The sequence below is a fragment of the Tamandua tetradactyla genome, chromosome 18, assembly GCF_023851605.1.
Source record: "Tamandua tetradactyla isolate mTamTet1 chromosome 18, mTamTet1.pri, whole genome shotgun sequence".
NCBI lineage: Eukaryota > Metazoa > Chordata > Mammalia > Pilosa > Myrmecophagidae > Tamandua > Tamandua tetradactyla.
The window spans coordinates 49,985,652-50,001,303 of record NC_135344.1 but is presented as its reverse complement, the minus strand read 5'-3'; the positions used below and the strand labels follow the sequence as shown (position 1 = coordinate 50,001,303).

Genomic DNA, 15,652 nt, shown 5'->3' with positions numbered 1-15,652 from the left:
GATGGTTAGAAACTCATACATAATATAGTAAATTTTCTCAATTGAGGAAAAGAGAAAACACAAATTTATACTATGATTCTACACTGGGAAATAGCATTCCAAAAGTATCAGCCCATTGAGGGAATTAATGTTATCTGAAAAAAAAATCATAATATGAAAAGTATATTTATAGAGTATTATCACAACTACATAGAAAAAATACCAATGAATAGAAAAACTGAAATGAACTACAGTCAAACAATTCCAATATATGTCTCTAAGTAGTTAAAAAAAAGAAGCTAAAAATGATGGTTGATTGTCAGTTTAAAAATTATATATAAATAGCATCACTTAAGGATGAGTCTTACGAATGTCTAAAACCTGCATGTTCAAACTCTATGCTTCTAACCACAAACACAGGTTCAGTTACAGGTTAGTACAAGAAAGGAAATGAAATGTGATGTGTTCAAGGCGCTGGGACACACTTCAGAATGGAAACGCAGGGACAACCTTTTTGACGAAAAGAAACACAAATCTCAATTATTATTTAAAGACTGGTTACACAGAATTGCTTTCTGTCTCTCTCCTGTTGCCCATAGCTTGCCATTTCACTATCATTGTTCTATTAAAGCATTGAAATGCCAGTCAATGAATGGTTATTGAAATCCCATCGAGTTTTCCGCACCAACTGGGAATGTGGTTAAACTCAAATAACTAATCCTACTCCTGTGACAAAATATAATATGGGGAATAATATTTAAAACGGTAAATAATTCAAGCCTCCTCATTTTGATAGGTGCGTTTGAGTCTAAGTTTTCCCAGTCCATTCATACCTCACATATCTGAAACTTAATCCTGAAAGTTCTAGGAACTACAAGAGGAGGCGTTATTTATTGCCACTAGATGGCACCAATTATTTCTAAATCTCAATAGCTAGCTAGCTAGCTAGATATGTATTGGCCACATTTAAAATGGAAGACTGTTACTTGGCACCATTATTAATAAAAGCATTGTTCTTTTATTTTATTAATAATTTCCTTATTAAATACAATTGCATTAAAGATAGTATATTCATTCACTCAAATACTTGTTTATTCAATATACATTTGTTATAAACCTTTTTCTATTAATTGCATAGCCTTGAAAATCTAAAAAGGGCAGAAAATAGAACAGTTTATAACCAAATATATAAATAACAAAGTCAAAGAATGGGAAACAGGACAATTTTCCCAATTTCTCTCTCAAAAATAAGTAATATTTCTAAATGAATTCAAAACCCAGGTTATTATTATTCATCACACGTAAAAGCAACAAAATCTATTGTAAAATATAAAATGTGATAGAAAAACAATTAAAATGAATATAATTTATATTTTATATAAAATATATATGTATAGCTTTATACATACAAATACGTATAACTTCATAAAACTTGATATGTAAAAATTTTGATCTATAAAGTCACAATTTTTCATAGAATTTACATTTCTAACTAGTAAATTTACAGTGCAATTAAAACATTATGCAAAAGTTTTCTAATGGGAAAGAAACATGAAATATTTGTCCTTTTCAAAAGGATGATTAGTTAAAAATTCCCAACTTCTTTCAGAAATAAAAATATTCTCACATCTTACATTAAAAACATAAAAATGGTCTAGAATAAATAGAACTTACATCTTTAAATGTAGGTTTCAAAATAAAACCAGGTGTAATTATAAAACGAGAGTTACGTAAAATACATTGAAAAGTACTATACTGCATGCTGTAAGAATATATTATTATTTCTTAGAAGAAATAATGAAAAGTTACATATTTATTATACTAATAAATTTATGAATGAAAAATGAGTGCCTTAAATTAGTTAGTTGGACTATTACTACATTTCTTTCATTTTAAAACAGTTGAAAAAACACTCACTTGAATTTCTGCCAAAGTGTTTTGCCTCATGGAATGGAGCACTCTAAATCTTTGTTGTTCCTCATAGATTCTCTCTTCACAGGCTTTTTTCTCATTCATGTAATGATCAAACACAGCTTGTGCATGTTCCCTTTTATATCTCATGGTTAAATATTTCTCCCTATAAAGAAAGCATTGTGTTTTCCACCAATCAGTTTGTATTTCATTTTCCAAAATAAATTCAAGATATATTAAAAAAAAATACAGAAAAACCTTAGAGCCTTGGAAATTTTTCCTAAACCCTCCCAAAAGCCAACTGCTGCTATATATAGCTACAGCTAAGTGATCCAGGTGGAAGAAAATCTACGGAGAACTTTAGTGGATTATCTTGGTTGCCTGCCCAGCATCCTTCTGTTGTGGTATTATTCTAACAGAATCTCTGCTCCATACAGCCATGTAACTCCGTGGATACACGGTGATCAGATGAAGCCAATCAGTACGTGGGCAATTGTCTAGGAGTGAACATGCATATTAAGATGGCACAGTAAGATGAAAGGAAAGGACTTCATTCCATGTAGAAGACGAGGCTCACACCCATTAAACATGAACAAGGAGTCATGTTTTCAGTAGTCATGATGGTTAGAGAAAAAAGAAAAAAAAGGAATGAGTCCCTATGTTGGGCTGCTGAGTCAATCAACCCTGTAGCTTATCCTACTTGTGGGCTTCCTGCTACATAAGATGGTACATTTCCCCATTGTTTAAGCTGGTGTGTGAATGTGTGTGTGGCAACTGGGGTGGACGGCTAGTCAAGGGGATGTAGTTCTGTATAATGTGCAGCTAAATGTATCATGAGACAGAGGTAAAATGTGAATTTTTTTTTTTTTTTAACATGGGCAAGCACTGGGACTCCAACCCTGGTCTCTGGCATGGTAGGTGAGACCTCTGTCACTGAACCACCGTTGCCCTAAAATGTGAATTTTTTTATGGTGATATTATATAAAGAATAATACTGGTAGCAAAAACATCATAAAATGATTAAGATAATACTGGCGAAACAAACATGCTTAAAAATTAATTGCCATAGTTGAGCAATGAGATATTCATTTTATGTGTCAACATGGCTAGCTTATAGTGTTCAGATGGCTGACAAAATATGGGCCTAGATGGTGCTGCAGAGGTATTTTATAGATGGAATTAACATTAACAATCAGCTGAAGTTCTCAAGAGCAGAGAGCTGAGGTTTCCAGGGGAAAAAAAATTATACATATATTCTGCCTCAAAACTACAACATGTTTTCCTCTTTGAGTTTCCAACCTGCAGGTGTCCCCTACAGATTTTGGATTCAAGACTGCAATATCACCCTTAACCAGAATTTCTAGCTCGTCAGCCTGCCAGACTGCCCTATAGATTTCAACCCCTGCAATCCTGTGAGCCAATCCCTTAAAAATAAATAAATCTCTTTATAAATGAATATTAACATGATTTTGAATATGAATATAAATATACTGTTGGTTCTGTTTCTCTGGAGAACCTGAGTACCAACACAAACAGCAACCCAGAGTCCAGAGTAAGCGTAGCTGCAAAGGCTCAACACAGTCTGCCATTGACCACATAGTTGTCATACCTATTGGCATAGAAAATTAAATCGATTGCACAATAAGCTATAAAGATAGTAGGACTAATACGTTTTGAGGAACTAAGATGTTATGGTGCTTTGATTATAATATCTCATTTAATACAACAACAATAACTCTATGAAGTAATAATAATTATAGCCATTTACAGATGAGAAGCCTAAATTTTAGCATAGTTAAGTAGCTTGTGCAAATACAGATAGTTAATGACAGAAACAGAATGCAAACCCAGTTCTGTCTTGCTCTAAAGCCATCATTTTGTTTTACTTCATCATTCTTATAGCATCCAGAATCCCCCATGTGATGTTCTAACCAGGTATTTACTAATTTTAATACTGTGGAGCATAGGAAACTAATAAATTCACAGGGGAAACACTAGTATGACCCATAACACTAGCTGCTGGAATGCAATATATAAGAAACAGAATGGCTTTTAAAAAGGGGAATTTAATAAGTTGCTAGTTTACAGTTCACAAGCTGAGAAAATGTCCCAATTAAAACAAGTTCATAGAAATGTCCAATCAAAGGTATCTATCCAGGGAAAGATATCTTGGTTCAAGAAGGCTGATGAAGTTCAGAGTTTCTCTCTCAAGTGAGAAGGCACGTGGCGAACACAGTCAGGGCTTCTGTCTCAGCTGGAAGGGTACATGGCGAACACAGCATCATCTGCTAGCTTTCTCTCCTGGCTTCCAGTTTCATGAAGCTCCCCAGGAGTCATTTTCCTTCATCTCCAAAGGTCACTGGCTCGTGGACTCTGCTTCGTGGTGCTGCAGCATTCTCTGCTCTCTCCGAATCTCCCATTCTCCAAAATGTTTCCTCTTTTATAGGACTTCAGAAATTAATCAAAAAACCCACCAAAATGGATGGAGACATGCCTCTACCTAATCCAGCTTGACAACCACTCTAGATTAAATCACATTTCCAGGGAGATGATCTAATTACAGATTCAAACATATAATACTGAATAGGGATTAGAAGAAACAGTTGCTTTTACAAAATGGGATTAGAATTAAAACATGGTTTTTCTAGGGTACATACATCCTTTCAAATCAGCACATAAAACATAGGTTTTCACTGATGCTCCAGAAAACATCATTCTCACTGTATCTTGAATACATATACTCCGTTCTCTACTCAAAACATTCAATAGAGCCTTTATACATTGTATGTATACATGCACATTATATTTACACAAAATATGAGTATACATATATTCATATCTGTATATATATGCATACAAACAATGTTTACTTTCCCACAGGACTAAAAGAGCAAATTTTGAAGTCTTAAACAGCTCGTGGTGAATTCTTCTACTTCCTAGTTAAGAGGCAGCTGTAAGAACCAAGAGTAGCTTTGGTTGCCATCATTTTTATCACCATGTATTAACTGCTTTGTATGTGACAGGTGTGCCCTTTAAAAAGTTCTTCAGACACTTTCAGACATACTTACCCAGCTTCCATTTCTTTGTTCTTTTCGGTACCTTGCTCTATGCACACCATGGGTTCTTAATAGTTATTATTAACTTAATATAGTCACTTGCTGATCATACGAATAGATTATTCATAATACAGTTTATCTGCAGTAATCCTGTTTTCCAGTCCTACTTCAGGGACTCAGTGCACAAAGTTGAAAAAGCATACAGTGTGGATTTAGACAGTCCTAAATTGGAACTAGCTCTACCACTGATTGGCTGTGTGATCTTAAAGCAATCATTAAATTTCCAAGAGCTTCTGACTCCTCAGCATCTATATGGAAATATTACATAACTTAAGAATTTCCTGTGAGAATTAAATGAGATAAACTACATGGCTCGCCCAGCAATGCCTCTTGCACGTGAGGAAAGCAATCAATGGAAGCTATAAATAATACTTGACATTATACATCATCACTGAATTAGTAGATTTAAAATAATACCACAATAATATTGGCTTATTTTTTTCCTCCTTTTACTGTGGGAAGGCAAAGTTTTGTCAGGTTTAGAGAGGAGACTGACTCATTGGGATGTAGTCATCACTTTTCCTTGAGAGGTAATACAATCCAGCCATAGTACAGAATAAGTCATTAGGAGTGAAATGATGAAGAAAAAGAATTTCCATCAGCTCTTGAATTAGAACTTTATAAATTTAGGGTAAATTTTATTATTTTAGCATTATACCTTTGAGCTCCAAAATGTTCTTGTCAGATTTTAAGCAATGTGGATAAAATATCTTCCAAAGTAAATATGTTTACTTGCTTTATTACATTATATACTAAATATAATTCAGCCATTCTCAGATAAAACTGTATAATTAGTTTGAAAAGAAGGTTTTAGTGTATGGTAATAGCTAAACACATCCTTGTTGAATATGTTGACTTGAATCCATTAAGGTACACGGTATCTGGCTGAGCAGAACTATTTTTCTGATACTGTGTAGCCCTCAAGAGCTAGGATTTTGATAAGGATTGTATTTATTAATTAGCCTCCTATATTTAATTAAACTACCACTTTATATATGACCAATGCATATTCCTCTGATAGTGGTCCCAGCCTGGTTCTTTTTTTTTTTTTTGGCATGGCCAGGCTCGGGGAACGGAAACTGGGTCTCCAGCATGGCAGGCAAGAATTCTGCCACTGAGCCACCATTGCACCGACTTCAGCCTGGTTGTTAATGTATTATAAAACAGTAAATAAGAACCAAGAGGAGTAAAGGAAGATTAAATTCTAAGGGAGGGTTTATGAAATGTATTTTAAACCTTATGGGTGTGCCCCCAACTGATGAGGTTACTGGACAAGAGGGTGATGAAGGGCGGGCCACAGTGGCTCAGTAGGTAAGAATACTTAGCTGCCATGCCTGAGGACCCGGGTTTGTTTCCCGGTGCCTGCCCATGTAATAAAAAAAAAAAAAAAAAAAAAGAAAAAGAAAAGAGGGTGATGAAGACAAGACGTGTGCATAAATTACATGAGGTTCTGTAGAAGATCTAGTCCTAAATATTTAGCTCAAAATTTATCAAAAAATTTTCAGTGAAGACCATAAATTATGAAAAGGCATATAAGTGAGAAATACTGGAATTAGTGGAAAAGATTAAGGATATCATAAAAAGTAAAAATTCAGATACTTAGAGAAGGAAAACCATTCCCAAGTATTCAAATAATAATAAACCCAGGGGAGCAATGAAGAATAAAAGCTCTTTAGGATTATGCTTTTGCAAATCAATATTATCAAGCATCATATGTGTATTCCACATAAAACTATAATAGAAAATATGGACTGTTTTAAGAATAATTTTAAATGTGAAAATTTATTCTTAACTCTTTTATAAATCATAAGCCCCAAAATACCTAATATATTGATAAATTTTAAGTACCTACTTTAAAGTTTCAAGAATCTGATCCAAAGTATCTTTTTCATCTTCTTTTGATTTCAATTCCTCATCCAAGTGATTTATTTTGTCTTGCAAAATAATTGTTTTAGTTTTAGTGTCCTCTATTTCTTTAAAAATTGTTGAGCGTTTTTCCTGAAAAAAAGAATTTCAAGGATGTTTCATTTTAAATATCGGGAATTTCAAATCGTCGCCTTTCAGGAACACAATTACATTGGCCATGTGAACTATTTTTTTTTTTTATTTTTTAAACACTCTTTATTGTGAAATATATATATACATATATAGAAAAATAATAACTTCCAAAGTATAATTTATCAAGTAGTGTTAGAGCAAATTTCAAAGGTTAGTATGGGTTACAGTTCCACAATTTCAGGTATTTCCTCCTGGCTGTTCTAATACACTAGAAATTAAAAAGAAATATCTACATAATGATTCAGTAGTCATAATCATTTGTTAAATTTTAATTTCTATGTTACCACCCCTTCTTCTCATTTGATTATTCTCTTAATTTCCAGAGATATTTGGGCAATAGCCATTCTGACTTTTTTTTGTTGAAAAGAGATGTCAATATTATATGGGGTAGGAGAATGCAACTGGTTGATGTTCTGGCGAAGTCTGGTACCTCTAAGTTTCAGGGCTTATCTGGCATAGGAAGAAATCAATTTCTGAAAAATAAACTTAATAAGTAAAACTTTTATACAGTCTTAGATATGGCCAAATGTTTTTTTATTTTAACTTTTTTTTGTATAATACATATACAAAGCAAAGAAGAAAAAAAAAACTAGTTTTCAAAACACTCCTCAATGAGTAGTTACAGGACAGATTCCAGAGTTTGTCATGGGCTACCATACCATCATCTCAGATTTTTCCTTCTAGCTTCTCCAGAATATAGGAGGCTTGTAGGAATAAATATTTTTTTATCATCACAATTGACTTTTTTTTTCTTTTTTGTGAAAAATAACATGTACACAAAAAAGCAATAAATTTTAAAGCACAGCACAATTAGCTGTATAACAGATTTCAGAGTTTGATATAGGTTACAATTTCACAATTTTTGTTTTTTACTTCTAGCTGCTTTAAGATACTGGAGATTAAAATAAATATCAATTTAATAATTCAGCAATCTTATTCATTTGTTAAACCCTACCTTCTCTTTATAACTCCACCATCACCTTTGATCTTTCTATTCCACTCTTTAGGGGTGTTTGGGCTATGGCCATTCTAACTTTTTCACATTGGGAGGGGTTGTCAGTAATATGGGGTAGGGAGATGGAACTAGCTAATGATCTGGAGAGGGTGGGCCCTCTAGGTTTCAGGACTTATCTGGTCCAGGGACCCAGTCAATTGATTTTTGACAAGGGAGACAGTCCACTCACTGGAGAAAGACAGTCTCTTCAACAAATGTTGTTGGGAAAACTGGATATCTACATGCAAAAGAATGAAAATGAACCCTTGCCTTGCACTATATCCAAAAATTAATACAAAACAGAGTAAAAACTTAAATATAAGAACTAAAACAATAAACTCCTAGTAGAAAACAAGTAAATAACCTCCGGACGTTGTATTAGGCAATGGATTCTTAGACTTTACACCAAATATATGAGCAGCAAAAGAAAAAAAAATAGGTATATTGGATAGCATCAAAATTAAAAATTTGTGCATTTAAGAACATTATTTAAAAAGTAAAAAGACAACCTACAGAATGAAAGAATATTTGGAGACTATATGTGGAAGTTAGGTTCAGTGTCAACTTGGCTAGGTGAAGATGCCTAGTTCTGTTGCTGTGGACATGACCCAATGGCATGTGAACCTCATCTGTTGCTGATTAGTCGGCTAGGAGGAGTACCTGCTGCAATGAATGGTGGTTGACTTAATTGGCTGGTGCTTAAATGAGAGAGTTCAACATAGCACAGCCAAAACAGCTCAGCATACCGCATCTCAGCACTTGCAGCTCAGCCCAGGACTTTGGAGATGCAGAAAGGAATGACCCCAGAGAAAGCTGTTGGAACCCACAGGCCTGGAGAGAAGGCCAGCAGAGATCACCCTGTGCCTTCCCACATAAGAAAGAACCTCAGTTGAAAGTTAGCTGCCTTTCCTCCGAAGAACTGTATGTTAACTAAATAAATCCCCTTTTATTGAAAGCCAGTCTGTCTCTGGTGTGTTACATTCTGGCAGCTAGCAAACTAGTACACTATATATCTGATGAGGGTTTAGTATCTTGATTAAAACACTACAACTCAACAACAAAAGACAAATAATCCAATTAAAAAATAGGCACAGCATTTTTTCATGTACATAATATGTATCTTCATTGAACAAATACCTGTTCAAGTCCTGTGCCCATGTGAACTATTAAAAAAAATATTTTGTGGGAGGCCTGGATTCAATTCTTGGCCCACATACCCCCAAAAAAGACAGAACAAAAACAAAAGCAAATAGAACCTTCTAATCAATATAAATAGCACCTTAAGTTTATATTCTCTTCTCTGCTGTTATAGCTGATGAGATTTTTCTAAAAGATGAGTGAGAGTACATTCTCTCTCTCTGTCTCTGTGGATCTTCTCCTACTCCTTCTGCACAAATTTGTACCCCCAAACCCCACACACAGACATGGATAACCTAACAGCATGTCCTTTCAAGGTGCAAATTTGTGGTCACTGTTTTTTTTAAACATGTACACTGTCAGGCAGCCATGGATATATGTTGTTCTGATCTTTCACACAAAAGATCAGATGAAAGGCCTATTTGTATGAAAACATTTTCTCCTGGGTTTGGTAGCATTCTGTTGCTCATTTGACAGAAATACTTGGGAGTTCCTTGGCTTCCCCATCACATGGCAATATCCCCTCTTTTCTCTTCTGGCTCCTGCTGACTTCTGGCTTCCAGCTCCTTTCCATTATAATAGCATTAAAAAATTATATTTATTGATTCATCATCCTGCCTGGATTAGTCACAAGTTTCCCTTTGACTGACCACCCCAGTTAACCCTGACCTGGGTGTAACCTCGAGCAACAAAGCCTGTCTGTCCTCCATATAGTCTGAATGGTAACAGCCTCGCAGCCCTTAGTTTTAACAAATAACCCCTGTTGCTTTTTCTCTAAATCGCCCTTGCTACTACTTCTTCAAATAGTCCCTTTCCCTTTTATGCTGAATAATTTACTAGCAAGGCCTCTATCTCCATTTGGCTTGGATGATAAGAAGCTGCTCTCAGATTCTCCAAAAGGCCCTTGCTGCTTCTGCTTGTCATGCCTTGTAGTTTGAAACCCCCAATCCCCAGTATCCATGAGAAAGCCCTCCCTCTCCCCTCTGGGTCATAATCAAGGCAAGAACCCACCAGCCATATGTGCTTCTTTCCCCTCTCCTCCATGGACACTCTCAGGACCCTAGGTGAGGCAAGCTCAGCAGCCCCTCTGCTGCCTTCCCTCTCCCCTCTGTCCCTCCCAGGGCCTATGATCTAAGAAAGCTGTCCTTTCATGCATTCTCAACTAGCGGGCTATCTGTATTTGCACCTAATCACTCAACAGGCTTTCACATAATAACCAAAACATCCATAGCTTTCTCAAACTATGTTTAAATTTCTTCAATTTATAAAGCACTACAGTAATGCAGATTAAGACTGAACTCATTCAGTTGGGACACACTTTAACTGAAAATAACATTTTCAAGAGTTCCTATTTACAATGGGTTCATATCCATAGGAATGCAGATTAAGATTAAGAACATGTTTAAATTGGGGTTCATAATTCAATCTATCAAGCCAGTTTGAGTATTATCTCCAATTCCACTGGAGAAGGGGAGTTTTGCCTTAGTCAGACTGGCATTTAAGTCTTCCTGCTACACAGTTGGGAAAAAAGGAAGAAAGCAATAGATGGCAAAGAGGCAAATGCAAAGTGTGTTTTTTAGGGAACTGGTGAAAAAGAAGTACTCACTCCATGTAGTTTGTGACAACACTGACGAGAAGAAAAATAAAGGTGTACATTAGAAATGTTGCTTGGGGGCAATGGGGAAGCCATTATAAATATAGGTCACTAAATGTCCTTCCAGAAATGGGAATAAAAATAGAAAGAATTTAACTTATTTTTGACCCTTGAATTGTTCTTCTTATCAAGGTAGCTCTTACATGAACTGTGCCTATAATAAGGTGCTATATACTTTAGAAACACTATGCTCCCCACAAATCTTCACCAAAATAAAAAAACTAGTACAAACAGTAGAGCTGTTTTAAATACAGTAATAAATAAATACAGTAAACACTTTATTTCAGTTAGTGCTTTTTTGTTGTTGTTGGTCTTTACAGGTTTTCAAAACAATCATGCAAAAAACACAGGATTCTCATATACCGCCCCACCACCAACACCTTGCATTGGAGTAGATCATTTGTTACAGTTGATAGCACATTTTTATAATTGTACTTCTAATTAAAGTCCATGGTTTAACTTAAGGTTCACTATTTGTGTAGTGAAGTTCCATGTATTTTTCAGAAACTTTTATTCTGTTATCATATATACAATCTAACAATTCCCCCTTTAATCACATTGACATATATATTACAGTGCTTTTAATTGTAGTCACAAGGTTTTGCTACCATCCCCACCATCTATTACAAGAACATTTCCATCATTCCAAAGAGGAATCCTGTACGGTTTAAGCTTTAAATTCACATTCCCCATCCCCACCACATCCCCGATAACCTGTATTCTAGATTCTGACTCGATGAATTTGCTCATTCTAATTTTATTTCACACAACATGGGGTCGTCCAGGTTTATCTATGGTGTCACATGTATCAGAATATTTCTTTTATGGCTGAATAATATTCCATTTTCCATTCATCAGTTAATTGGACACTTGGATTTCTTCCATTTTTTGGCAATTGTGAATAACGCTGCTATGAACAATGGTGTGCAAATATCTGTTGGAGTCCCTGCCTTCAATTCTTTTGGGTATGTAGTGAGATTGTCCAGTCATATCATGTGCTGGTTTGAAAGGATGTATGGACCCTAGAAAAGCCATGTTTTCATCTAAATCCCATTTCATCAAGGCAGAATAATCCCTATTCAATGCTGTAGGTTTGCAACTGTAATCAGATCATCTCCCTGGAGATGTGATTTAATCAAGAGTGGTTGTTAAACTGGATTAGATGATGACATGTCTCCACCCATTTGGGTGAGTCTTGATAAATTTCTGGAGTCCTATAAAAGAGGGAACATTTTGGAGAATGAAGGAGATTCTTCATCCTTCCACAAAGCAGAGAGTCCACGAGCCAGAGACCTTTGGAGATGAAGAAGGAAAATGTCTTCCGGGGAGCTTCATGTAACTGGAAGCCAGGAGAGAAGCTAGCAGATGGCGCCATGTTCACCATATGCCCTTCCAGATGAGAGAGTAACGCTGAGTGTGTTTGCCATGTGCCCCTCCAGCCAAGAGAGAAACTGTGGCTGTGTTCACCATGTACCTTCTCACTTGAGAGAGAAACCTTGAACTTCATTGGCCTTTTTGAAACAAGGTATCTTTCCCTGGATGCCTTCGATTGGACATTTCTATAGACTTGTTTTAATTGGGACATTTTCTTGGCCTTAGAACTGTAAACTAGCAATTTATTAAATTTCCCTTTTTAAAAGCCATTGTTTCTGGTATATTGCATTCTGGAAGCTAGCAGACTAGAACATAAGGGAATTCTATACTTGGTTTTATGAGTAACTGCTAAACTGTCTTCAACAGCAGCTGCAAATTTTATAATGGGTGTTCCTCTTTCTCCCCATCATCTCCAATGCTTGTTATTTTCCATTCTTATAATAGCAGCCATTCAAATAGGTGTGAAACAGTATCCCGTTGTGATTTAATTTGCATTTCCATGATGGTTAATGTTGGTAAGCATATTTTCATGTGTTTTCTGGCCATTTGTAGGTCCTCTTTGGAAAGATGTCCTTTGGCCATTTCTTAATTGCATTGTTTGTCTTCTAATTGTTGACTTAAAGGATATCTTTATATATTCTAGATATTATCAGATATAAGATTTCTCAGATATGAGATTTCCAAATTAGTTTCTACATTGTGCAGGATGTGGAGCAATTTTTTTTATTTTGATGAGGTCCCATTTATCTATTATTTGTTTTGTTGTTTGTAATTTGGGTGTAAAGTCTAAGAATTCAATGCCTATCACAGGTCCTGAAATGCTTTCCCATATTTTATTCTAGTCGTTTGATAGTTCTAGCTCTTTATTAAGGTATTTGATCCATTTTGAATTGATTTTTAAATTCTGTATGAGGTAGGAGTACTTCTACTTTGTTTGCAAATGGTGATCCAGTTTTCCCAGCACCATTTGTTGAAAAGAATATTTTTTACTAAGTGGTCTTTGCCACTTTGTCAAAAATCAGTGGCCATACAAGTGAGAGGTGATTTCTGAGCTGTCAATTCTATTCTATTGGTTTATATGTCTCCCTTTGTGCCAGTACCATGCTATATTGATTACTCTGTCTTTGTAATAAGTCTTAAGAAAGTGTGACTCTTCCAACTTCATTCTTCTTTTTCAAGATGGCTTTAGCTTTTGGGGGCCCCTTACCCTTCCATATAAATATGATGATTGACCTTTCCATTTCTGAAAAGAAGGTTGTTGGAAATTTGGTTGGAATAGCATTGAATCTATAAATTGCTTTGTGTAGTGCTGACCACTTAATTATATTAATCTTCCAATCTATGAATATGGAATGGAATTTCCTTCCATTCATTTAGGTCTTCTTTAATATCTTTTAGCAACGTTTTGTAGTTTCCATGTACAAGTCTAGATATTTGATTCTTTAGTTTCTATTGTAAATGGACTTTTTTTCTTCATTTCTTCTTGCAATTGTCCATTGCAATGCTAAATAACAGTGATGACAGTGCATCAGCATCAACTTGTTTCTGATGTTAGAAGGAAAGATTTCAGTCTTTCACCATTAAGTAGCTAGTTAGACGCAGGTTTTTCATATATGCCCTTTATCATGCTGACAAAGTTTCCTTCTATTCCTAGTGTTCAGAGTGCTTTTATCAAGAAAGTATGTTGGATTTTGTCAAATGCCTTTTCTGCATCAATTGAGATGATTGTGTTTTTTTTTTCCTTCATTCTGTTAATTTACTGTCTTACATTAATTGATTTTCTTAGCAATCTTGCATAGCAGCAATAAATCCAACTTGATCGTGGTGTAGAACTCTTTTAATATCCTGCTGGATTTCATTTGCTAGCATGCTGTTGAGGATTTTTGCACCTATTTTCATAAGATATATTGGACTGTAGTCTTCTTTCCTTGTGGTACCTTTAGCCAGCTTTGGTATGAGAGTAATATTGGTCTTGTAGAATGAATTAGAGAGTGTTCCTTCCTCTTCAATTTCATTGAAGAGTTTGAGTTGAGTTTTGGAAGAGAATTGGAGTTGTCTTCTAGGAATGTTTGGTAGAGATCCCCTGTGATGCCATTTGGTCTCTCTCAGGAGGTTTTTGAGTCAATGTAGATAGCTTGTGTGTTTCTAAGAATTTGTCCAGGTTATCTTATTTATTGGCACAGAGTTGCCCATAGTATCCATGTATAGACCCAGTGTCTATAGTAATACCTTCCATTTCATGTCTGATTTGCATCATTTGAATCCTCTTTTTTTTTGTCAGTCTAGCTAAAGGTTTGCCAATTTTATTGATCTTTTCAAAGAACCAACTTTTGATTTTGTTGATACTCTATTACTTTTTCATTTTTATTTCATTGATCTCCACTCTACTCTGTTGTTTCCTTCCTTCTGCTCATTTTGGATTTAGTTTGCTCCTCTTTTTCTAGTTCTTCCAGTTTTGAAATTAGGTCTCTGATTTTTAGTCTTTCTTCTTTTTTAATGCAAGCATTTAGAGCTTTAAATTTCCCTCTCAGCACTGCCTTCACTGCATCACAAAAGATTTGGTATGTTTTATTTTCATTTTCATTGGCCTCAAGGTATTTCCTAATTTTGCTTTTGATTTCTTCTTTCACAAATTGTTTGCTCGAGAGTATGTTGTTTAATTTACACATATTTGTGAATTTTCCATTTCTTCCTCTGTTATTTTTAGCTTTATTCCTTTGTGGTTGGAAAATATACCTTGTACAATATAAATATTTACTGAGACTTTTTCTGTCACCCAGCATATAGTCTATTATGGGGAATGATCCATGCACTGGAGAAAAATGCATATTCTGTTTTTGTTGAGTGCAGTGCTCTATATATGTCTGCATTTTAGTTTGTATTTGTTGCCAGAAATGAAACATACTAGAAATGGAATGGCTTTTAAAAAGGGAATTTATTAACTTATAAGTTTATTGTTATAAGGCCATAAAAATGTCCAAACTAAGGCATCCAGAAAAAAGATACCTTGACTCAAGAAAGGCCAATCTGGGAACGCATGTGGCTGGCATCTGCTGGTCCTTGTTCCTAGTTCCACTGTTTCCAGGTTCTGATGCCAGTGGTTTCCTCTCTAAGCTTCTGTGGGTCATCACTTAGTTCCTCTGGGACACAGCTCTGGGTTCTGGCTTGCTTAGCGTCTCATGGGAAGGCACGTGGCAACATCTGCTGGGCTCTGCATCTCCAAACATCCATGTCTAAGCATCTGCTCTTTCAGTTGGCTCTCCTGGCATCTCCAAATGTGTGCATCTTTGTCGGCTCTGAAACAATTATGTTTTATCCAAAATACCTCCCCTTTTAAAGGACTCCAGTTAGCTAATCAAGCCCCACCTTGAATGGGCAGAGTCACATCTCCATCTAATCAAAAGGCCACAGCTAAAATTGGGTGTGTCA

General features: G+C 35.4%; 1 protein-coding gene across 12 annotated transcripts in view; it reads right to left on the bottom strand.

Annotated features, from left to right (window-relative positions):
* The window catches only part of CCDC178 (coiled-coil domain containing 178), a 477,106-nt gene that overhangs the window by 272,897 nt on the left and 188,557 nt on the right, over window positions 1–15,652 (bottom strand). For all 12 annotated transcript variants that reach the window (XR_013165210.1, XM_077135675.1, XM_077135679.1 and 9 more), the window contains 2 exons: window positions 6,859–7,004; window positions 1,897–2,056 (listed from right to left, as the gene is read on the bottom strand). Coding sequence is in view for 11 of the 12 variants with exons in the window: in XM_077135675.1 (XP_076991790.1) it covers window positions 1,897–2,056; window positions 6,859–7,004 (306 nt within the window). In the remaining variant the exon portion in view is untranslated. The remainder of the gene's footprint in view (window positions 1–1,896; window positions 2,057–6,858; window positions 7,005–15,652) is intronic.